Source organism: Hyla sarda, chromosome 7 (genome assembly GCF_029499605.1).
Source record: "Hyla sarda isolate aHylSar1 chromosome 7, aHylSar1.hap1, whole genome shotgun sequence".
In the NCBI taxonomy this organism is placed as follows: domain Eukaryota; kingdom Metazoa; phylum Chordata; class Amphibia; order Anura; family Hylidae; genus Hyla; species Hyla sarda.
In genome coordinates this window covers 90,828,360-90,854,446 of record NC_079195.1, presented here as the reverse complement: position 1 = coordinate 90,854,446, position 26,087 = coordinate 90,828,360, and the positions used below count along the sequence as shown (strand labels likewise).

The 26,087-nt window shown below is 39.4% G+C and overlaps 1 protein-coding gene across 1 annotated transcript in view; it reads right to left on the bottom strand.

The window, feature by feature from the left end:
* Positions 1 to 26,087, bottom strand: part of PCDH15 (protocadherin related 15) — a 1,516,206-nt gene that overhangs the window by 1,238,925 nt on the left and 251,194 nt on the right. The window contains exons 3-4 of the mRNA XM_056530010.1: positions 14,192 to 14,206; positions 13,541 to 13,606 (exon numbers count right to left, since the gene is read on the bottom strand). Of these exons, the coding sequence (XP_056385985.1) occupies positions 13,541 to 13,606; positions 14,192 to 14,206 (81 nt within the window). The remainder of the gene's footprint in view (positions 1 to 13,540; positions 13,607 to 14,191; positions 14,207 to 26,087) is intronic.

The window sequence follows — 26,087 nt, the reverse complement described above, 5'->3', positions numbered from 1 at the left end:
AAGCAGAGAAAATTAACAGTATGGAAGCCACCTTTTTATGCCATGTGGAACAAAAATATTATAAAAAAAAGGGGTAATTCCATCAGAATTTTTTTTTCCAGGAAGTTCTTTTAACATATATTTTTTTTAACATATATTTACATGGCCACGCGTCATATCCGGTCGGTCCCGGTGGCCATCAATGGGCAGGACCCGCGGCTAATACAGGACATCACTGATCGAGGTGATGCCCTGTATTAACCCTTCAGACCTGGCGATCAAAGTTGACCGCCGCGTCTGAAGTGAAACTGAAAGTATCCCGGCAGCTCAGTCGGGCTGTTTGGGACCGCTGCGATGAAATCATGGCTTCCTGAACAGCTTATAGGACACCAGGAGGATCCCTACCTGCCTCCTTGGTGTCCAATCGGCAAATGACTGCTCCGTGCCTGAGATCCAGGCAGGAGCAGTCAAGCGCCGATAACACTGATCAATGGCATGTTAATACATGCCAGTGATCAGTGTCAAATATCAATGTGTGCAGTGTTATAGCCCCCTATGAGGGCTATACCACTGCAAAAAAAAGTGTTAATATATGTGATTTAACCTTCACTAATAAAAAGTTTGAATCACCCCCTTTTTCCCATAAAAAAAAAGTGTAAATAAAAATAAAAATAAACATATGTAGTATCGCCATGTGCGTAAATGTCTGAACTATAAAAATATATTATTAATTAAACTGCACGGTCAATGTTGTGCACGTAAAAAAAATTCCAAAGTCCAAAATAGCGTATTTTGGCTCACTTTTTATACCATTAAAAAAGGAATAAAAAGCGATGAAAAAGTCTGATCAAAACAAAAATGGTACTTCAGATCACGGTGCAAAAAAAATTAGCCCTAAAACCACTCCGTACACGGAAAAATAAAAAAATGTATAAAGGTTTAACACTGATAAATGTAAGGTAATGCACATGGGGAGGAAAAACCTGAGATGGGGTTATATATTAAATGGGAGAATACTTGGGACGACTGATGTGGAAAAGGACTTAGGAGTCTTAGTTAATAGTAAATTTAGCTGTAGTGACCAGTGTCAGGCAGCTGCTGCCAAGGCAAATAAAATCATGGGGTGCATCAATAGGGCTATAGATGCTCACGACTAGGAAATAATTCTACCGCTGTACAAATCCCTCGTCAGACCACACATAGAATACCGTGCACAGTACTGGGCACTAGTGTACAAGAAAGATATAGTGGAGCTGGAGAGGATTCAAAGATGGGCAACCAGGGTAATACAGGGAATGGGAGGACTACAGTACCCAGAAAGATTATCAGAATTGGGGTTATTTAGTTTAGAAAAAAGAAGACTTAGGGGAGACATAATAACTATGTATAAATATATCAGGGACAGTACAGAGATCTCTCCCATGATCTTATTCCCATGACTGTATCTATAACAAGGGGGCATCCTCTACATCTAGAGGAAAGAAGGTTTCTACACCAGCACAGACGGGGGTTCTCTACTGTAAGAGCAGTGAGACTGTGGGATTCTCTGCCAGAGGAGGTGGTCATGGTGAACTCTGTAAAAGAGTTCAAAAGGGGTCTGGATGCATTTTTGGAGAATGATAACATTGATGGTTATGTATACTAAATATTTAGGGACAGCATGTTGATCCAGAGATCTATTCTGACTACCATATTTGGAGTCAGGAAGGAATTTTTACCTCTACTATGAGGGTTTTTTCCCTTCCCCTGGATCAACTCAGTAGGGACTCATTAGGGATATAGGTTGAACTAGATGGACTCTGGTCTTTTTTCAACCTTATGAACTATGTTACTATAGGGGTCAGAATATACATTTTCCTGCATGTAGTTATGATTTTTTCCAGAAGTGTGACCTACAAAATAATGATAAGGTGACATTTTTACCGAAAAATGCACTGCTTAGAAACGGAAGCACCCAACATTTACAAAATGGCGTCTTTTCTTCAATTTTGTCGCACAATTATTTTTTTTCCGTTTCACCGTGGATGTTTGGGTGAAATGACTAATGTCACTGCAAAGTAGAATTGGTGGAACAAAAAATAAGCCATAATATGGATTTTTAGGTGGAAAATTGAAAGGGTTATGATTTTTAAAAGGTAAGGTGAAAAAAACCAAAATACAAAAATTTAAGTCCTTAAGAGGTTAAAATACTAAAAAAAAATATAGCTTTTTAATAACCAATATGCCAGGGCAAAGTGATGATAACGAGCAGAGACTTTTGCTCTGGCAGACATATGGATAGCCATTTAGTATTCAGCTGCCAAGGATCTTGGTGCCAGGTCAGCTGATTTTTTAGGGCTATCCCATATAAAGGGGCATTCCAGTTTTGTTTTTTTTTTGTTATTTTTTTTATACTGGGCTAACCTAATACCGCTTCCTCGATTCCACTGATATTGCTGTCCTCTTTCTGTTTCTGAAACCTGAAAATTGGGCTTGGGCACTTTGCACGATATTAAAATTTTTCTAGTTTCACCTGCATGTGTCATTTTTACCACAATTTGGAAATTAACAGGGAAAACAGTCAAAATGCAGTAAGAGTAATAAAAAAAAAACTGTGTGAATATAGCCTGGTAATATAATAAATGCATCATAACTGCACATGATGTGAAATTTCCTCACCCTGGTGAACTCCAGCACAAGCAGGCAGAATAACTCCTTGTAGTGAACAAGCTTAAAGGGGTACTCTGGCCCGAGGACATCTTATCCCCTCTCCAAAGGATATTCCGCTGCTGGGGACCTCCACAATCTTTCATGCAGCACCCTGTTATAGTCAGCCTTCAGAGCAAACATCGCGACGGGTCTGATGAATCATGACCACAGGGCCAGAGTAGGCTCTGCCCTGTGTGACGTCACACTCCACCCCTCAATGCAAACCTATGGGAGGGGGCTAGCCACCACGCCCCCTCCCATAGGTTTGCATTGAGTTGGTGGAGTGTGACATCACATGGGGGTTGAGCAGTGACATTACAATACTCTGGATCCGTGATCAAGATTCATCAGACCTGCAGTGATGTTCGCTCTGGAGGCTGATGATAGCAGGGTGCTGCATGAAAGATTGCTGGGGTCCCCAGCAGCGGGACCCCCGCGATCAGGCATCTTATCCCCTATCCTTTGGATAGGGGATAAGATGCCTTAGGGTTGGAGTACCCCTTTAAACAGAAAAGCACAAGGCATACACAACAGCCTCTACTTTGCTATTTAATATTAGCCCATTATATAAGCAAAAAATAAATAGAAAATGGTAACAAACATATAGCTCACTCCCCTCAATCTAGCGCACATTTTGATATTTTTGGGTCTTTTAAAAAATGTTCTCTTCATTAATCAATCATCTTCCAAATATGAGAAGAACCTGAGCACCTTCATATCGAAATTCCTAACCTTGAAAATGCAATTTCACTCAATGCCAAACAAACCATCTAAATCTAAGAAATAATCAGTGTTACGGCTTCTGTAGAACATAAGATATACAGTGGTAGCACAATTTTACCTTTTGCAGCACATGATATATTGCAACCAAGTAACATTTTTTCCTAGCTTTGACTTTTCAATTATATGTAGGTCAACATTTTGGAAACAAAAAGAAATCCAAAAACAATTTAACAATAATTTAACACAGGAGCACATAGTTTCTGCTTTAGATCTGTTCTTTTTAAAATAAATAACTTAAGTATAAATGCCCATTGTTATTCCAATGTACAGCTGCTCTATTTTACATCAGAGAAACCACAGCGCTACTATTATCACTGTCAAATAACAAAACATACACCTTTATCTACATTAAAGGAAAGCTGTTTTTGCTGTAGACACCACTGGATAGCTGTTAGAGTATAAAAGCAAACTGTACCATTCTGGGAGCTGATGGTTCCCAAACTTATTATTGCCTTTTTATTTCTCAGCCGAGTGTTAAGAAAGAGCTAAGATGCTCGAAGGGCCACCTTCCAGCCCCACCTTGACAGATGTATAGGGCACTGTATGTCGATCAAGGTAGGGCTGGGAGGTAAGGTCAAGCATGCCGGGTTTCTAGGTGCTAAAGCAGATTGGCACAGCCTCCTTGATACTTGGCTGAGCACAAAAAAGGTCATCACCATCAGCTCCCAAAAAAGTACAGTTTACTTTTCTATCCTCACAGCTATCCAATGGTGTTTGTAACTCTTAGCAGAAAAAATAGCTGACAGATTTCCTTTAAAAAAAAAAAAAAAAAAAAAGTTTCCCCATGACAACACTTCATGGATTATAACAAATAAGCATTGGGCAGAGGTTTGCAGACATTTACTTGGCTTACGACATGGATGAACAATTGGATCACAGGAAATAAAGATTTGTTAGCCGCAAACTGGATTGAAGAAGTTACAATTTATTGGCCTTTAAAAGGGGTACTCAGCCCAAAGGATAGGGGATAAGATGTCTAATTGCGGGGGTCCCACCACTGGGATCCCCCACAATCTCTCCTGCAGCACCCTGTGTCATCTGCTACGTGCCTGATGATGGGTGATACAGGGGTCGTGATGGCCACCACGCCCCCTCCCACAGACTTGCATTGAGTGGGGGAAATGAAATTACAAGGGGGCAGGGCCGTGATGTCACGGTACTTCATCCCCTGTATCACCCGTTATCAGGCACGGAGCAAACTCCACTCCAGGCAGCAGAGGTGCTGCAGGAGAGATTGTGGGGGTTCCCAGCGACTAGACCCCTGCGATCGGACATCTTATCTGCTATCCTTTGGATAGGGGACAAGATGTCTAGTGGCAGAGCACCTCTTTAACATCAACCAATGATACATGACTTAAAGTTAGGGTTCAAGGGTACCTGTCATCAGATTTTACCATATATAATGTGTGTCATGTTATTTTTTAGTAAAATCTGTTTCCTTACCATCCCCGGGAGACCTTCCTGCTTGCAGGGATCATGTGGATATATTTCAAAGTGTCTCCCACCAACCCTGTAAGTAGTCTCTTGGGCGGGGAATTATAATAACCTAGTCCTGTCTGCTGCACTGTAATCACACCCCTAAGCAGATGAAGCAGATTGATGACACAGGCCATGCCTGAGCTGTCAATCAAGCTGAGGGGGCGTGATTAAAGCTGCAGCAGATCGGTGACTATAGCTCCATGCGCAAATTGATGTTTATTGTACAATATGGAAGAGAAACTCCAAAGATACTTTATTTCCTCTGCGTTGAATAGTATTTTGCGAAGGCATATTTGTTTATTTATTTATTTGTTTATTTATCTGTTTAAATAGTTAAAGGTTAACATACATTATACACATATATTAACATTTGGTTTCAGGCACCTACATTTTTATTTGTACTATATTACTTGTCTGCTGATATTATTTTTATGCCAGTTTGTAAATTATCAAGAATTGTATAGCTCAGAGATTCTGTCCAGGTGCTGACCTCAACCCTCATTCACAGTCCTCAAGTGGATGTGGTATGTTTTTCTACACTGCAGACACTGCACTTCAAATTTCATTCCTAAAATTTACTATCCACAAAAAAAAAAAAAAAAAACACACACAAACATTGGAACAAAATACTTTTGTCTTCATATAATAACATCTGAATAAAACTATGCCCAAACAGTCAACATTACATAAAACATGTCAACATCTTTAAATGAATATTTTAAGAAACATTTTAAGAAATGTCATCACTTTATGTTTGATGAGGATTTGACTTTTGAGACATGGACAATTTAATGCTGAAAATGTTCAGGCTGTTCATCTATTTATTTAGTTACATATAATTACATTTATATTTGTGTTACTTACATGCAGTTTAAGTTAAGTCCAGAAGCATTTAAACAGTTTATTTACACCATACACATCATTGCAATTGATTTAAAGTAGAGCCATAAGTATGCGATTAAAATGGAGAAGTGCATTTACTTTATAGGAATTATAGCCATTTCATTACTCAGTCACTCCGGTTACACAAATTAAAAAGTAATGGGACAAAATAACATGTAAAGGGGTTGTCCAGCAAAAGAAACAACCTGTGTATGGTGTCAAAAAAAGCATAATAAGCCACTTTACTATTTAATGTTATTAGCCATAGTGCTCAGATCGCTCCATATCAGTTCTGCTCTCTCCTTTGTAGCTGTGGCATTACATCACACTCAGTGCTCGCACTGATGTTAAGAGGTGAGCTCATATAACTGCTCAGTAGGGTTTAAGGTAGTTGGAAGGGTTTTTTTTTGTTCTGATAAGACAGCAGTGAGCAGTGACTGAGAAAGGATTTGTTCTGTCTTAAAAGCTAATATCCAGAAAAATGGGCTTCCACGCTCATATAAATGCTCTTGTCCTGAGCAGACAATAGGAGGGGGAGGGGGGGCGGTAGGGATGGGGCAGAGCTGTGGCTGCAGGTTAAATGACTCTTGTGTCCACCATCCGCTAATCAGTTGGTGCTCTACAATTTTTGAGACAGTGTTCATATAGCAAACAATATCAAAGAAAACTAGAGTTTCGTTGCACTCACCATATTGTTGGAGACCAGAAGAAACGCCCTAGAGGTGGGAAACAGTCATTGTCTCAGGAGCACCATCCACTATGAAAATCTTTAAAGGGGTACTCAACTGGAAAACCTTTTTTTTTTTTTTTTTTTTTAATCAACTGGCCAGAAAGTTAAACAGATTTGTAAATCACTATTAAAAAATCTTAATCCTACCAGTACTTATCAGCTGCTGTTGTGATCAACAGGAAGTTATTTTCTTTTTGAATTTCCTTTCTGCCTGACCACAGTGCGCTCTGCTGACACCTCTGTCCATGTCAGAACCTGTCCAGAGTAGGAGCAAATCCCCATAGAAAACCTATCCTGCTCTGGACAGTTCCTAAAATGGACAGAGGTGTCAGCAGAGAGCACTGTGGTCAGGCAGAAAGGAAACTCAAAAAGAAAAGAACTTCCTGTGGATCATAACAGCAGCTAATAAGTACCTGGGAGAGGGACTCCGCCCCTAGGGACAGTAAACCCTGGAGAATAAAAGGAAGTCCTCTCCTCTCCATCCTTGCCTGTGGTTTCCTGTCCCTATGGGAAGCCTGGAGGAGCCCTGGTCTCAAGTGGGGCTTTAGGAAATGGCTGAGGTATTTCTTTATGCAGGGCCACTTGGTGTAGGTGGCTGAGAATCCCTTATGATCCCTGGTTGGGGATCTTAGCTAGGCTCACCTTCTATCCTCCATTTTCAAATCTCCCGCCCTTCCCCCACTCTCCTCCGTTAGCAGCCCATAGTTAACTTACAGATTTATTATGTCCACCGCCACTGGTAAGGAGTCTGAGCACAGTCGCGTGGACGGCTGTGGAATGGCTGCGGCCGACATGGGGGGCGGGGATTAGCATCCTCACTGCTGGCAAGTGACGATGCGAGAGGAAGCTGGAGGTCAAAGGGGGGTGGATGTGATGTCGCACCCCGGGCCTCTGGCGCTCGGGAGGCATCAGATTTAAAAGGAGACTCTTTTCTGCCACTCTTCCTCCTGCGGTGAGCTGGCCAGTCATTCATACCTGTCCAGCATTGGAGTGGGGGATTTTTTGCTGTGTTCCAACATGAGTACCAGCGGTGACAACCCGAGGCGTACTCCATCTGACTCATCTGCAAAGATGCCATTTTCGGTACTGGCAGTTTCTGAGTGAGTGTATGTTTTCTATGTTTACAAACTTCTTTGCTAAGTTGTGGTCTTTTTGGTTATTTTCAGCACGGTGATGATGCAGCACGGTGATTGGAAATCTTCCAAAAAGACGAAAAATCCTGAATGTAACATGTGTAGAGAAATACTACCTCCTGAATATGGGAAAGCTTCATGTCAGTCCTGTATTAATAAGCTGATCACTTCGGAGGTTCCAGCCTTAGTCCCGTCTCTTCTTACACAAATGCAGGATCTTATCAGAAAGGAGATCCACTCATCCATTCAGAATTTGCTGCTGCTAATCCTGTAGTCACTGATTCTACACCTCTTCCCACTGCTTCAAATGTTATTACTACTCCAGTGGTCTTAAATCAATCTGATTCTGAAGACGAGGGTATTATTGTGCCAGATGCGTCGGACTCAGGAGAGGAGTCAGATGAAGGGAAAGCCTCAGGGAAAGCATTTTTTTCCTTTGAGGACACTGATCAATTAGTAAAGTCTATATGTTCCGCTCTAAATATGGAAGAGCACAAGGAACCAAAGTCAATTCAAGATATCATGTTTGAGGGTCTTGATTCTAAAAAATACAGAGTATATAGAGTATTTCCTATACACGTGATTATCTCTAAAGTTATTCTAAAGGAATGGGAAAACCCTGACAAAAAGACTTTTTTGCCTAAAGCTCTAAAGAAAAAGTATCCATTTGCTGACACTTAAACTAAAACTTGGGATCACCCCCCAAAAATTGACATGTTTATTTCTAAAATCTTTAGGAAGGGGCCTTGGGACCCTTAATGATCCAGTGGATAAAAGAATGGACATGTTTCTTAAAAGAACATGGGAAGCTTCAGGGCAGCCTTGAAACCTAATGTAGCGGAGACTTCTGTCTTAATTTGGTTATATCAGTTAGCCTCTAACATACAAAATAAAGTACCAAGGAAACAGCTTGTCTTCCATCCCCACTATCCATAAAGGGGCAGCCTTCTTAGATTACTCCCCCTCAGATGCTATAAGGTTATCTGCCTGTGCTGGGGCATTATCAAATTCAGCTAGAAGGGTATTATGGTTAAAAAAAAAAAACTGGCCAGGTGAACTATCCTCAAAAAATAAGTTATGTGCCATCCCATGTGAAGGAGAGCATTTGTTTGGGTCTGTCCTTTCGGATATACTTGAGAAAGCAAATGATAGGAAGAAAGGTTTTCCCTGTGACTTTAGCAGACATAACCAGTCCTTTTGTTCCAGGTGGAGAGGTGGAGGCCAGAATAGAGGAAGGGGTCAGTCTCATTACAACAAGAAGTCCTTCTGTTAATGGAAAAAGGGGTTCTAGTACAGGCACCTTACAAATTATAGAAAAACTGTGCTTGATAGTAAATTGGGAGAAGTCGTCTCATCCCCAACAGAAAGTATTTTTGGACATTATTTTGGATTCTATACTGAAAAAATCCTTCCTCATGTTGATAACCAAAATTTTCAGGGGCCATGGGAATATTCTTTACAGTGTGTGTCCTCTAATTATAAAGAATTACTGGCAGTCCTTCGTGCCCTGCAGACAATTGGACACACTATCTCTCAGAAAGATGTTAAGATTCTTACAGATAATTCAACTGCTCATGCCCTTATAAATAGACAGGGTACAGCTAAGAGCCCTCATCTAATCTCTCTCTCTCTTCCCAGGTCCTCTCCTATGCAGAAAAACGCCAAGCACCAATATCAGAAGTTCATCTAAAGGGCTCCCTCAACACCAGGGCAGACTATCTGAGCAAACAATTTCCCCATCAGGGAGAATGGATTTGGGGCTTTCCTCAGATAGATCTGTTTGCCACCAGAGAGAATAGCCAAATAAAGCAATTTCTCTCCCTATCCCCCTCAGAGAACCCTACAGCAGTGGATGCACTGTCCCAGTACATCCCACGAGTCTGAGCTATGCCTTCCCTCCACTAGCATTAATACAGCGAGTTCTAAAAAAAAAGATTTGAGAGGACAGGGCGAGGGTCATTCTCATAGCTCCATCCTGGCCCTGCAGGGCATGGTTTTCCTGCCTCCAGGAGATGTCATTAACAGACCCTTGGGTCTTACGGAACAACCGGATCTTTTGTTTCAGGGTCCTATATTCCATCCAGATACTCACAGTCTGCACCTAACTGCATGGAATTTGAAAGGGTAGTTCTGAGAAACAAAGGTCTATCTGATTCAGTCATCTCTACATTACAATCAAGTAGGAAGCCTGTGACCTCAGCAATTTACTTCAAGATCTGGAAGGCTTACTTTAATTTTTTAGACCCATCCTTGGTGGACTTTAACAAACCCAATATTGCATCAATCCTGGACTTTCTTCAGAAAGGTGTAGAAAAAGGTCTTAAGTTAGTCACTCTCAAAGTACAAGTGTCAGCCCTAGGATCCTTGTTCTCTCAGTCTATAGCCAGTCATCCATGGATTATAAGATTCTTTAAGGCAACCAAAAGGCTCCAGATTCCAAAACTCCCTAAAACTCCTCTTTGGGATTTAACTTTAATTCTCAATATGTTATGTGGTGAACCCTTTAGGCCAGTTTCCTCCATCTCCATCAGACACCTGACTTTGAAGTCTGCTCTCCTGGTAGCTGTTACCTCTGCTCGTAGAATAGGTGAAATAGCTAATTTTTCTTGCCTTGAACCAAACACTCATTTCCTAGATGACAGAATAGTTCTTAGGACTGACCCAGCATTTTTGCCAAAAGTGGTGTCAAATTTTCATTTGTCTCAGGAGATAGTCTTACCCTAATTTTGTAGCAATCCGACAAATGATAGGGAAAAGTCCTTTCATGTGCTGGATGTAAGGAGGTGTGTTCTTTCTTATTTGGAAAGAACTAAAGATTTTAGGAAATCAAATGTGTGCATATTAATGTGCAATTAGAACATTAATAATTATAAAAAATACAAAAAATAGCATCAATCCAATAATCCGGCAACCTGATTATTAATGTTCGGATTATTGGATTGATGCAATTTTTTGTATTTTTTATAATTATTAATGTTCTAATTGCAGATATTGTGTGAATACCCCCACTAGGGCCCAGTGGTGGTAGATTCCTACATTTAGTGCCAGGATATTTTATATTGTTATTTTATGTAAAATAAATTTATAAATATAGAACACTTTTCTGGAATTATTGAAGTATAATTATGCACCTTTGTAGGTGAAATCTTTGAGGAGTGATTATACTTTATTCTACTTTGATATTATTTTGTCCGGTGGGTTCCGGTACTTAAAGGGGTTCTCCCTTGTTTATACTGTTTTTGTTATTATGTTTGTGTGTTATGTGTGTATTAGTATGTGTTTTTTTATGTGTGTTGTGATTATGTATATATGTTTTTTCTTACCTTGTGTGAAGATCCGGAAGCTGGCCCCTTTCTCTTCCAGCGGCTTGCTGTGTAACCTCGGCCTCCGCCATGTTGTGTTCGGTAAGTGGGATGTCGGGGGGTGTGTTCTTGCTTCTGTCCTTCCTATCTTCTGACGTCCGAGGCAAATCTCCTCTTCCGGCACATGTGCAGGTAGTTTGTTTGTTTGTTTTACCAATAAAGTTTTTTTTGTCTAATTGACAAACTGTCTGCGCTTGCGCGAAGCTACGCTATTAGTGTAGACCTAACATACGCTACGCTGTTGGCGTAGCACTTGCGTACTCGCGCATGCGCAGACAGTTTGTCAATTAGACAAAAAAAACTTAATTGGTAAAAAAAAGCAAAAAACTACCTGCATATGAGCAGGAAGAGGCCGCAGATTCGTCGCTGAGCCACGGAAGAAACAGGAAGAAAAGATTTGCCTCGGACGTCAGAAGATAGGAAGGACAGAAGCAAGAACACACACCCCTAAATCCCACTTACCGAACACAACATGGCGGAGGCCGAGGTTACACAGCAAGCCGCTGGAAGAAAAAGGGTCCGGCTTCCGGATCTTCACAAAAGGTAAGAAAATACATATATACATAATCACAACACACACAAAAGAAAACACATACTTATACACACATAACACACAAACATAATAACAAAAAACAGTATAAACAAGGGAGAACCCCTTTAATCACACTATCCTCAGATTTTTGGTTGTGAGCTGCACCAGTTTTTAGATTTGTAAATTACTTCTATTAAAAAATCAGAGGAAATGCTTTTCTTTTTGGATTTCTCTGATGTCACGACCATAGTGCTCTCTGCTGACCTCTGCTCTTCATTTTAGGAGCTGTCCAGAGCAGGAGAAAATCCCCATAGCAAACATATGCTGCTCTGGACAGTTCCTAAAATGGACAGAAGAGGTCAGCAGAGAGCACTGTGGTCGTGACATCAGAGAAATACAAAAAGATAGGCATTTTCTCTGTAGTATACAGCCCATGAAATGTTTTGGAAGGATTAAGATTTTTAATAGAAGTAATTTACAAATCTGTTTAGCTTTCTGGCACCAGTTGATTAAAAATTGTTTTCCAGAGGAGTACCCCTTTAAGCTACTGAAATAAAGATTTCTGCCGCAATATGGTGAGTGCTACAAGACTCTCATTTTCTTTTATATTGTTTTTATACATCATTGTAATTGTCTCTTGATGGTAGAATATTTGTATCAATGTGGTTTGGACTTAACAAGATGTAGTGAAAATGTTTGTTTTACCAAGTATAGAATTCTGCAATTATCCACTTTAGTAGTCCTTCATGCTATTCCTCTTCTTTTGGTGTTGCTGATCTCACCAATACTTTTCTACTTTTTAGAAATTTACAGAATTGTGGATTTTGGCCACTCCTATAGTGCTTTTTCTCTTATAAATTTGTATTAAATTCTGTAGGAGTTCCAATGTGCACCAAGAAAATGTGGTTCTTTACTTAGAACCAACTCTATACCTTTCATCAAAATGTCTAAATTTCAGTAAAGTTTTATTTTCTAATAGTTGTATGCAAGCATCTGGGGCATCTTCTGTACAGATGTTTACTTCAAAAGACCTTATCACCATTCCTGACATTTCTGTTTTAGAAAATGCATGCTTTTTGAATAGCTCTGTGTTGGTTTTGCCACTGTTAAATTATTTTTAATATAAATATAGGATTAAATAGCCAACTGAGTGTTACCAGCAGGAGGTGTCTCCATACATTGTCTGACACTATCCGATCAAAGCTGACAGACAGTGCCAGACAATGAAGGGACAAGCCCACAACTAATAGCATCCAATTGACAATGTAGTCTTACTTTCCTAGCAACAATAACAGAAGAACAGCAAAACACAAAGCTATGAGAAAAGATGTTTAGAATTGTAATTCCAAGGGAAACACATGTATTGACTCAAGGAGACCTCTCCAGAAAGCTTACAGGTCCTCTTTAAGGAACGCAGAGTTAGCAGTTGCCCCTGGGCACTTCTGCACCTTTTACTCATATAAAGACACCAACATTATAAAGGTATAGAGCCTGATACAGACTTTGCACAGCATTGATTCCCTTGAACCTAAAGTTACACATCTGTCTTGTAGAAACTATGTAAATTATGGCATTAGGTATGGTCATATGCTATTCCGGGTTTCTAACTTCAACTACACTCTTATGATTGAACATGTTTCTAGGTAAAGGGTTTGTTAAGATTTTTAAAATTAGTACTGGTGTCAATTCTTTTGTGTAGTTAGGGCAATAATGACAGTACGTACATGATTATATCATTAAGTAATCATGTACTTACTGTCATTTCCTTACCTACACAAAAGACCTGACACCTTTACTAATTTTAAAAATCTTAACAAACCCTTCACCTAGAAACATGTTCAATCATAAGAGTGTAGTTGAAGTCACCTGACTTTGATTTGAAGTTGATAAAATAGTCAACACAAGTTCATAGTTCTAAAGCAAATTAGGATTTTAATCAATTTATATAAAAGAGTTTTCCAAATCTGCTTACCGTTCCTGCTTTCTTCATCTATAGCAACTATAGTTGCTGGTGGACCAGGCCTTGCCAGTTCACAATCTACAAGTAAAGGAAAGAAAGGAATTAATTAACTACTCATTATGTGGAGAAGTTAAGTGATATTGCTGGCATGACCATTCTAATAGAGATGATATTAGGAGATCCGGGCTGCACTGCACACAGCAATGTAATTTAATGACTGCACAAAATGGTCATTTTACCAAAAATGTTGCTGAACAAAGAGGCATGAAGACCCCTGAAAAATGCAAACAACAAGCATCTACCACGTTACAACATACAACTGGTCACATGTAACACCAAAAGCCACAACTCCCAGCCATTGCACCCATGTTTGTTTATTTGGTTTTCAGAAAACACTTATGTCTGAGGCAAACATAGCTGTGAAGCTGAAATCCTTAAATGCTAGAAGTATATTATGCTAATTTAGTACAAAAAAATAAATAGATGATGAAAGGGGAAATGTTGTAATTAAAACTTCACAACAAAAACAAATATAATTGGAATTTAACTCTGATCAAGAGATCTAATTGAAGCGAGTGAGCAGAATCTGAATAATGCCATAAAGAGAATGGATATGAATAACAGACAAGCAATGTTTAGGACTTCCAGCTCATGACATCTTACCCTCATATTGCCAGTCTGCAGTCAAAAGTATATTCATCAAAGGAAGCAGAGAAGAATTATGAAAGAAAAGAAATGAGAAGACAATCATTTTATTGATGTCACATGCAAACAGTAGAATATAGGGATTAGCAGACAATAAGTAAGAGGGGGGAACAGGGGGTTTATGGAGGGCATATTAAATCCTATCATGAAGGAATAATCTAGATAATCCAGAAAAATATGCTATTATAGTTTAACAATAATAAGTATGTACTAAGGCAAGTCATAATGGACTGTATTAAAACAAATGTATGTTTTTACAATACAATGGATGTTGCACTGTCCCTGATCGAAAACAATATAAGTGTAAAAAAATATTGTTCAAAAAGCTTTCATTTCCTTCATTGTTGAGTGATGGTGCATATTTATTTATTTTTCTTTACATTACTCTCCCTCAGTTTATCAAAACGGCTTTAAAAGTTTCCCAAAAAATGTAAAAAGGGGTACTCCACTTTAAAAAAAAATTCAATCAACTGGTGACAGAACATTGAACAGATTTGTAAATGACTTCTATTTAAAATATACTTATCAGCTGCTGTATGCTCAATAGGAAGTTCTTTTCTTTTTGATCTTTCTTTCTGTCTGACCAGAGTGCTCTCTGCTGACACCTCTGTCCATGTTAGGAACTGTCCAGAGTAGCAGAAAATCCCTGTAGCATACCTATCCTGCTCTAGACAGTTCCTGGCATGGACAGAGGTGTCAGCAGAGAGCACTGTGGTCAGACAGTAAGGAAATTTAAAAAAGAAAATAACTTCCCCTGGAGCATACAGCAGCTGGTAAGTACTGGAAGGAATAAGATTTTTAAATAGAAGTGATTTACAATTCTGTTTAACTTTCTGGCATCAGTTCATTTAAAAAAAAAAAAAAAAAAAAAAAACATTGTTTTACAGTGGAATATCCCTTTAAGGGGTATAGACTATATTCATTAACATCATACTATGTAGATGTGTATTTTTGTATATAGTAACTAATATAATTTAAAAAGATGCCTTAAAAGACAACTCCTTTCAAAATGTGGATGCAGCGTCACTCCAGGCACTTAGAGAAAATAGCTGACATTGCCGGGGGAGCTGCAGACGATCAGGTGCTTCCTCTGCAGTGGGCACTGCTTGGAAAATAAGTATCATATTAGAGCAACCCCTTTAAATTCCACTTTTAAATATTTTAAGTATGCTAATACATATAAATTATTATTGTATAAAAAGAGGATTAGTTTAGACAAACAGGATAGTTAGGTAGATTATAGATAGATGAATACAGTAGAAAGATGAATAGAGTACATAGATTTATTCTATTTCTGAAAATACAGCTCATAAAAGCATATGCCATATATTGGTACAGTATAGTGTTTGATAATAAATAAATATATATATATATATATATATATATATATATATATATATATATATTTCAATAATAAATCAATCAATCAAAAAACAATAAATATGCAAAATAACAATTTTCTTCAAATAAGGGATCTTAACACTTTAATAGGATAATATGTTTTGTATTTTTATGGCATTATAGGCTTTACTTTATCTATATGAAAACCTACAAATCTGGAATTTAAATTAATGTATGATTTACATTATTTTTTCACCAGGTATAGTAAAAGAAATACTCAAACATTTTTGGTATAATTTGTCTTTCTTAAAAATATTATCTACAAGAACAAATATAAAATGTACGTGTACCTGCTTGTATTATTAAAAGAAAATGTACCAGTGTCTATATCATACATGTCACCATTTCACCAAACATATTTTGTCATTTTATAGATTGTATTGATTAGCATCAGTTCCTGTCATCAAATGGGAATGGAATTAAAACTAAGTTTAGAAGATAAGAAGATTTACTGATTAACTGGCAAATGTTACTTCTTTAAAGGGGTACTCCGGTGAAAACCTTTTTTCTTTTAAGTCAACTGGTGGCAGAAAGTTAAACATATTTGTAAATTACTTCTATTAAAAAATCTCAATCCTTCCTTTACTTATTAGCTGCTGAATACTACAGAGGAAATTATTTTCTTTTTGGAATACTCTCTGATGACATCACGACCACAGTTCTCTCTGCTGATGTTATAATAATAATAACACTTTATTTATTGTTGTCCTTAGTGGGATTTGAACCCAAGTCCCAAGCTCTGCAAGACAGCAGTGCTAACCGCTGAGCCACCATGCTGCCCTTAGCATACATCTGCTATGCATCTGCTATGCATCTGCTATGCATGGTTGCTAAAATGGACAGAGATGTCAGCAGAGAGCACTGTGTTCGTGATGTCATCAGTGTTCCAAAAAGAAAGGAATTTCCTCTGTAGCATTCAGTGGCTAATAAGTACTGGAAGGATTAATATTTTTTAATAGAAGTAATTTACAAATATGTTTAACTTTCTGCCACCAGTTGATTTAAAAGAAAAAAAATGTTTTCACCGGAGTACCCCTTTAATATCAGGAAGCCATTTTATTGTTATGCATGCATGTAAATAGATTTGTAAGTATTTGTTTCAAATAAAGGGGTATGTACATGTCATGTGGTTATCCCTACTGCACTGAATAGTAGATAGCAAGCTGACTGTGTGAGGTCCCAACTAGAGATTATCAAATTTTTTAAAAAGTTGATTCAGCTGATTCACCGAATTAAAAAAAAAAAAATATATATATTCGATCCGAATACATTCTCTGTGAATTTTTATTAGTAATGTATTTTAATAATGTGTTTAATAAAGTGTGTGTTTCCCTTTTTTTCTCTATTTTTTTTTTAGGTAGTACTACTACTACCAGCATGGAACAGACTGTTCCATGATGGGAGTAGTACCTGTGCTAATAGACAGATCGCTCCAGGGGTCACTCCTGACACCCACTGCAATCGTTCTGTATAATGTATAGATGTGGGCGGCTTTCTCGCATCTAGATAGGACGGTTGCATCGGGTGTCAGGAGTGATACCTGCTGTGATCTGTCCTTAACTGCAGGTACTAATGCTCCCGACATGGAGCACAAAAAAATTTAGCCGACGATAATAAAAATGTAGTGTGTGTGTGTATTTTTCACTTGTTTTCTTTTTTTTTACATTTTTTAGGTAGTACTACTACTCCCAGCATGGAACACGATGATCCATGATGGGAGTAGTACCTGTACTAATTGACAGATCACCCATGTCACTTCTGACACCTGTTGCAATCCTCCTGTAAAATGTATAGATGTGGCAAGACGCTCTTCTATGGTCCCCTGCACTGCCGTATATATACACCTACTCATATTTCCCACAGAGAGCTGTGATTGGCCAGATGGTTCCAGACACAGCTCTCTGCGGGAAATATGAATAATAGGTATATACAGTTGTGGCCATAAATGTTGGCACCCCTGAAATTGTTCAAGAAAATGAAGTATTTCTCACAGAAAAGGATTGCAGTGACACATGTTTTGCTATACACATGTTTATTCCCTTTGGGGGTTATTCATCAAGAGTGGTGTAGGTAAACGTCTTTTTACCGCATTAATTCATGCAGAGGAAACTGTGTACCTGCACCAAATGTATTACATGGTGCAGGGCATGTGATAAATCTGGTGCTGATCACTTTTCTCGGTGATTCCTTTTGTGCGACTTTTTATCCCGTGCAACAAAATGTGTGACTTTATAATAATGCTGTCAGCCAAGCCAGGGCGGGTGTAATAATAAGCCAAGTCAGGGCTGGTGTAGATTTGTGCCTAACTGAGCGCATGTGACACACTGAAAAGTTTCATGAATACCTGACCACTGCATGATTTCAACTGAAATCATGACTCTGAAATCATGCTCTTTAAAAAAAAAAAAAAAAAAACTTCTAAAGCAAAAGTTGCAATGAAAAGTCCCAAAACAGCATCTGAGACCAACTGTGAGACAAATGTACACCTCAAAACCAGGGTAAAACCAATGATAAATTCCCCCTTTGTGTGCATTGGAACTAAACCAAAAAACGTAGGGAAAAAAAGCAAATTGGACATAATGTCACACCAAACTCCAAAAATGGTCTGGACAAAATTATTGGCATCCTTAACTTAATATTTGGCTGCACATCCTTTGGAAAAAAAAACTGAAATCAGTCGCTTCCTATAACCATCAATAAGTTTCTTAAACTTCTCAGCCGAAATGTTGGACCACTCTTCCTTTGCAAACTGCTCCAGGTCTCTCTTATTGGAAGGGCGCCTTTTCCAACAGCAATTTTAAGATCTCTCCACAGGTGTTCACTGAGATTTAGATCTGGAGTCATTGCTGGCCACTAGAGATGAGCGAACTTACAGTAAATTTGATTTGTCACAAACTTCTCGGCTCGGCAGTTGATGCTTTTCCTGCATAAATTAGTTCAGTTTTCAGGTGCTCCGTTGGGCTGGAAAAGGTGGATACAGTCCTAGGAGACTCTTTCCTAGGAATGTATCCACCTTTTCCAGCCCACCGGAGCACCTGAAAGCTGAACTAATTTACGTAGGTTAAGTCATCAACCGCCGAGCAAAGAAGTTCGTGACGAATCGAATTTACTGTAAGTTCGCTCATCTCTACTGGCCACTTCAAAACTCTCCAGCGCTTTGTTGTCATCCATTTCGGGGTGCTTTTTGACGTATGTTTGGGGTCATTGTCCTGCTGGAAGACCCAAGATCTCGGACGCAAACTCAGCTTTCTGACACATGTCTGTACAGTGCTACCATTGGTAATCCTTAGATTTCATGATGCCTTGCACACATTCAAGGCACCCAGTGCCAGAGGCAGCAAAACAACTCCAAAACATCATTGAACCTCCACCATATTTCACTGTAGGTACTGTGTTCTTTTCTTTGTAGTCCTCATTCCATTTTCGGTAATTAGTAGAATAATATGCTTTACCAAAAAGCTCTATCTTGGTCTGATCTGTCCACAATACGCTTTCCCAGAAGGATTTTGGCTTACTCAAGTTCATTTTGGCAAAATGTAGTCTTGCTTTTTTTTTTCTCTGTGTCAGCATTGGGGTCCTCCTAAGTCTCCTGCCATAGCGTTTCATTTCATTTAAATGTCAACTGATAGTTTGCGCTGACACTGATGCTCCCTAAACCTGCTGGAAAGCTTGAATATCTTTGGAACTTGTTTGAGGCTGCTTATCCACCAACTAGACTATCCTGCGTTGACAATTTTCATCATTTTTTCTCTTCTGTCCGAGCCAAGGGAGATTAGCTACAGTTCCATGGGTTGCAAGCTTCTCGATAATGATGGGCACTGTGGACAAGGGCAAATCTAGATCTCTGGAGATGGACTTGTAACCTTGAGATTGTTGATATTTTTCCACAATTTTGGCACACAGACACACAATGCAAAAACTAAGCAAACTTCTCTCCTTTTTATCTGTTTTCAGGTGTGATTGTTATATTGCCTATACCTCTTACTTGCCCCAGGTGAGTTTAAGGGAGCATCGCATGCTTGAAACAATCTTATTTTTCCACAATTTTGAAAGAGTGCCAATAATTTTGTCCAGACCATTTTTGGAGTTTGGTGTGACATTATGTCCAATTTGCTTTTTTTCCTCCCTTTTTTGGTTTAGTTCAAATGCACACAAAATGAATAAACATGTGTATCGTCCTATCTATTGCAGACATGCGAGCACAGGAGAAAGCCGCTCGCATCTATACATTATACAGGATGATCGCAGGGGTGTCGCTAATGAAGAAATTAGTTATTTAGAATCAAGATGAAGTTTAGATTCGGTCTGAATTGAATTTCTTATGAAATTTGGAACAAATTCAACTTCATCAGATTCGGTACTGTCATCTCTAGTCCAAACCATTGGGACCCCTATGATCCAGAGAACAGAGACAAAACTGTCCTCTATAGCCAACACTCCTTTCTTTCTCTATGGGCCTGCTGAACGTTGCCAGGGACTGATCTGTTTGGTGGCCTAAAAGAAAATAATTGGAGTAAATAGAGGAGTGTCCTTAACGCTAGACATCTAATAGGGCATATGAACAGAATTTGTCATCATGGTATGAGCCAAATAAGCCAACTCCAGAAAAAAGCCAAATATTTTACTTTTTATTGAAACTGATTTGAGCATTATTTTCTAGTTCATTAGAAATGAGATAGAATAAAGAAGACCTTCCAACTCTTAGCTTATGCACTCTGAAAATAATTATTTGCTTCTTTCTCCAGTAATTCATCTAAATATTATTGATGTTTTACTGTTCTGAGAACAAGGAACTGAGAAGGACACAATCGTGAAGGACAGAGGATGGGCATCTAAAGCACATGGACCAAGTCTGTTATTTTGAAGTTCATTTGAATAATTTGAATTTCGATAAGTAAATAAATTTCAGTTCAAGTATAGGTAATTGCAGACAAAGAAGTGTATAGTCCAGCTCACTCCCTCAGCCGTAGCGCCAGGACCGGCGTGGGCAACACCGACTGGAACCAACAAGCAAAAGCAAAATGTCCAGCACGAATATCAAGGAACTGGATGTTTATTCCAATGAAAGCCAAAAAGACAAGGAGAACATGACATGTTCTCCTTGTCTTTTTGACTTTCATTGGAATAAACATCCAGTTCCTTGATATTCGCGCTGGACATTTTGCTTTTGCAAGTATAGGTAATATATCAGCAACAATCCTTTTATTTTAATTAATTTTGGAGCAAGTTTTACTGTCGGTTAGGTTTCAGATTAGACCTAAAAAAAACAAGAAAAAAAACCTGCTAATGTATGCATTAATGACACCATATATCTATGTGATATTTCCCATAAAATAGCTTTAAACCAGAAAAGAACATCAGTAATGCAAAAAAAAAAAATATATATATATATATATATATATATATATCACACACAATAACATTGAACAGCCAACCTTGCAAATCCTTTACACTTATGGAAGTATTAAATTATTAAAGTATAGCACCAACAAACACAATGAAAATTGTTAAAGAGTTTATACTAAGATGTAAAGCTATCCCCTTTCCATAGTATAGAAGATAGCTAGCAGACCTATTCTGAAAATTGAGGATAACTGTTTCCCAATAGAATGAAGCTGCAATGCACATGTGCAGCCATTGATAAATGTGCACACCAATGTTTGGCGGCCCCAATAGAGAACGACAGGAGTAAAGTCACAGAACATGGAGTGGGCTATGCCGTCTTAGCCCAAGTAGTTTTTAGAAAAAGGCTGCATCTCTTTAAGGACCTCAACTGTAACTTGCAGGCACATCAAAGCAGCAGTAGTACTGTAACAGTATTCTCTCACAGGTTAACTGTATGTTCATAACAAAACCGTGCAGGAGAAAAGTAACATGTCACTTCTTGACTGTGTGGTTCCTCTCTTTTCACTGTGGTCAATGGGAGCATGATTTCAGACACAGACTGTCATGACTAGTGGTGGACAAGGAAGAGTGTGCCCTAAGCTGTTCCTGTATACACTCTCCCTGCCTATTTGCACATCTGCCTAAGTGGTGGATCGACAATCATGGTGCCGGTCCCTTCCTGCGCGAAATTGCATAGGGCATAAAGGCACACAAATAATACTGTACATAGTAGGGGAAAGGTCAAAAACGTAACAGGAATACAATCAAACAACCAGATAAACCAGATAGGATATAAATATAAAAACAGGGCAAGATAGAGCATACTAATATACAGTCCAGAAACCGGAATTAAGATGAAGGCAGATATGAATAAATGAACAAGACTAGATATGTAACAAGTATACAGCAGAAACCAGATGATGCAGGGGATGAACAGAAGAACTGAACGTTAAAGGGGTACTCCGCTGCTCAGCATTTAGAACAAACCGTTCTGAACGCTAGAGCTGGTGCCAGGAGCTCGTGACGTCATAGCCCCGCCTCCTAATTACATCACACCCCGCCCCCAATGCAAGTCTAGGGGACCGAGCATGACAGCTTAGACTTGCATTGAGGGGGCGGGACATGACATCATGAGGGGGCTATGACGTCACGAGCTCCCGGTGCTGGCTCCAGCATTCGGAACAGTTTGTTCCAAACGCTGAGCAGCGGAGTACCCCTTTAAACACTAAACTGATGAGGAAAATAGATCACTGTTCACACTGGACACAGATAACTGACATACGCAGATAATAATTCAGAGGACACAGATCAGTGATAAAGTACACTGTAGAACACTATAGGTCAACGGTAAAGCACAGAGAAAACACTAGATCTGTGATCTTGTACTCTATAATCAGTGCATGTACTAAAAACACTTAAGATCATAAATCATGAATTCTATAAAAACGGATACAAGAAAACCTAACTCCACAACATGGAGGAACACAGGTCAAGATGCTAGACAGGATAATTTTCAAGATACAAGAAAGGATATAATAAAAACCAAACTCCACAACGTGGTGGGACAAAGGTCAGGATACTCACAGTGGGAACACAGACTAAGAAACAAGGTACAAGCAGAACGGACATAATTCTAAAAACAGACAATTGTACTTCAGACTATTAACCATGGTTAAAATCTCAGAAATATCACAATATAAATACAAGGTGCATGATAAGGCAGACATGAACAGAGTAGCACTAAAGCTAAGGTGCATAATAAAACATAGTCAGAGTAATTCAATCACCAGCAACCAGAATGCAGCAGAGCTAGGGTTTTAAAGCGACACCCAAGATGCAATAGGATGAAAACCTTAACTCTTCCAAGTCTTGGAAGAACTGCTCAGACCTAAAAACCAATGCCTGAACCAACCGCAGGGCATAAAAACACAAAAAACAGATAAATGGTCATTACACACAGTGTGGTTTTTAAAATATACTTTATGTGGAGCTCAAGGATCACTGGACACAAGAATGTATAAATCCTATAAATTTATTTAAAACTACAGTGGGGTCAATAAATAACAAGTCCTCGAGGCCGGTTGAAGCGCGAATGCGCAAAATAACCAATTATAACCTCTGAGTGCTACAACGTCTCTTCAGCTTTGGTCCGATGGTATTCTCCATTTAGGAGCTCCGACAGCCGAATCCGGCGGTGAGTGCGGATATACTTTGTTTCTCTTTCACATACATTGGATCTTTTAGTAACTATATGCTCCATAAAATATGGAAATTGGTAATAGAACAGTTCTGTAAATGTTTTCATATAGAAGTCATAGATCTTATAGCAACCATATGCAGCTGCTTGGTACCATGTACCTCTCACCCTCCGATGTGTGATCCATGGTGGAAGTGCGGATAGAGCTCCGAAGCACAATTCAGCCACTGCCAGATATAGCCGCAGACCTGCCATAGGAGCAGACCCCCTGCTTAGGGTGCAGATCTGCTGGAGTTTGTGTGTCTCTCCGCTCTGCGTCTCTCTTTCTAGGTAAATAAGACCTCCCCGTAGTTAGTGTCCTGCCTGCTGGCGTCCTTGACTGGAGTTTGAGCAATTAGTGGGGACTAATAGCAATCAGTACAAGATGTATATTATATACATCAAACGCATTTCAGAACCACCATAGATTACTTCGTCAGTGACAATTATATAGACTAATTGTCCTGGATGTGCAGATTTCTTCCCCATTGACAATTATAGCTGTTACTGTTCTATTACCAATTTTCATATTGTACAGAGCATATGGTTGCTATAACATCTATGACTGCTACCTAAACCTTTTGCAGAACCGTTTACAGAACTGTTGCATTACCATACTGTACGTAAAATATTTATGTATAGCAAGGCAGCGCGATCTATGATAGGGCATTGTTATCATCAATAGTGTTTTTTAATATTGGCTAATAAGTTTATATATTATTGCTTATGCAGTTTATATTTTTATAGTGTTATTATTATATGGCAAGGGTTGCGTCCACAAGGGTTCTGTGGGTGATAGCCCCGTACAATATGCTAATTGGTTCATATGTATATATTTTTAAAATCAATTTATCGGATTTATACATTCTTTTCTCTAGTGATCCTTGAACACCACATACTGTATATTTTAGATTATTTTTCTATTTTTCTCCTTGGAGTATGGAGTAAATAAGAATTGCTTGGACGAGGTGATTTTTATTGGAGTCTGCCTGATCTGCTATTATTATTTACTGTGTGGTTTTTGCCACAGTTTCCATGCCAAAAACCACACAGACACTAGCCATTTGAACATACCATTTGAGATGACACCAAGGCCTTGCTGTGCAGGTCCTGACAATATGGTTCACCAGGTTTTGAGCCAACTAACTCTAACATGCTCAAATGGGAAATATGGTGTTTCACATTGACCGTGAACACAGAATAATTTTACATCCGAAAGAGATTCTGCGAAGGAACAATAGAATCCCTTGGCATAGACTATTAGCATTTTATGCAAAGCATTGTGAGTTATTTTGCTTTGGATTTCAAAATACAAAAAAAAGGAGCATTGAGAGGCCATGATTAGGGATGAGCGAATCGAATTTGACAAATCCAAATTCGTTACGAATTTTGGGAAAAATTAGATTTGCATTGACTGCGTGAATCGCTTTATTAAACTCCATTTAGTGTGGTCCAGGCTCCAGGGCATCCAAAATGGCGGATCCACATATGAGCACATGGGGCAAGGAAACCTGGGAAGGCAGGAACAAGGGTAAGCAGGATGACCCTGAATCACATGCAGCATGCAGCCTATCAGCAGCCAGTCACCCCTTTGATGTCACAGCCCTATATAATCAGCAGCCATCTTGCAGTCAGTCACTTCTACCTTTTATTGCAGAGGGACAGAGAGCAGTGTTTTGCACATTGTGTTGCACAGAACAGCAGCAATTCACCTCTAGCCCAAATTCTGCCTAGAAGCACTGATAGGGAAAGGAGTGAGATTGAGAGAGAAAGTACAATTTTGGGTGTAGTACACGGCAATTGTGTACTGCAGCACTGGTGTGTACTGCTGGTGTTCTACACAAATACCTTTTTAAGCATACTGGAGCGCATTACCCTCCTCCTCATAAGTGCATACCACCTATGTGCATCTAAGTGGTGTACTATTTTGTTCCTGTTAAAGTCTTAAGGGCCTGGACACTGTGAAAGGCAAGCCAAAAGTACACACCGGCTGTTTTAAACATAGTGGAGTGTATTGTACTCCCCTCATATATGCATGTCAGGCAAAGAAGTGCCAGGACATACACAGAGGTGTGGCAGAGGCCTAAATTTATCAGGCAGAGGTTACAGCAGACTAGGGGCTAGTGGCAGCAGGGTTGCAGTGAGAGGCCTGAGATCCCGATATCGGCTAGCGGACGTGTCTCGACCAGCAACCCATCTACCATCATTGATTGGTTTACACGGTTATCCACTTCATCACATAACATCTGACACCCCCAAGTCAACAGTCGGTGGATTCCTCAGACACAACCCTCAGTTAGCATGGCCTGGGAGCAGTCCCTGTCTTCCCATTGCCTCTGTCTTATACTGTTCCCTCCCCACAGAAGTATCTTATGCTGTGGGTTCAGCTCCACTATTTAGGGAGGACAATCTAGAGCACAGTCAGCAGCTACTGCCCAGCCAAGAAGTAGAGAAGACATCCACCGCTTCCTACGCTAGGTGGGCAAGTAGTGATGAGGAGAGTGGCATTGGAGGTGGTGTTGCGAGCATTCAGGCTCCAGGTTTGCAGGTTGCCTGTGAGGCAACAGCTGAGCCAGCAAGGTGGTAGCATGGTTGGCAGTCAGCATGGTGGGAGAAGTGGAAAGGCGGTGTGGCAGTTTTTCATCAAGCATCCGGAGGAGGTTAAAATGGCCACATGCAAGATATGTCGGCCGAAAGTAAAGCATGGCCAGGGTCCCAATGTTGGCACAACGGCCCTGCATCAATATATGCAGCGCCATCAACGGCACAGAAGCTGAATGTGCTCCTGTCCAAGTTGCTGGTGCCGCAGTCCCTCCCTTTTCAAGTGGTGGA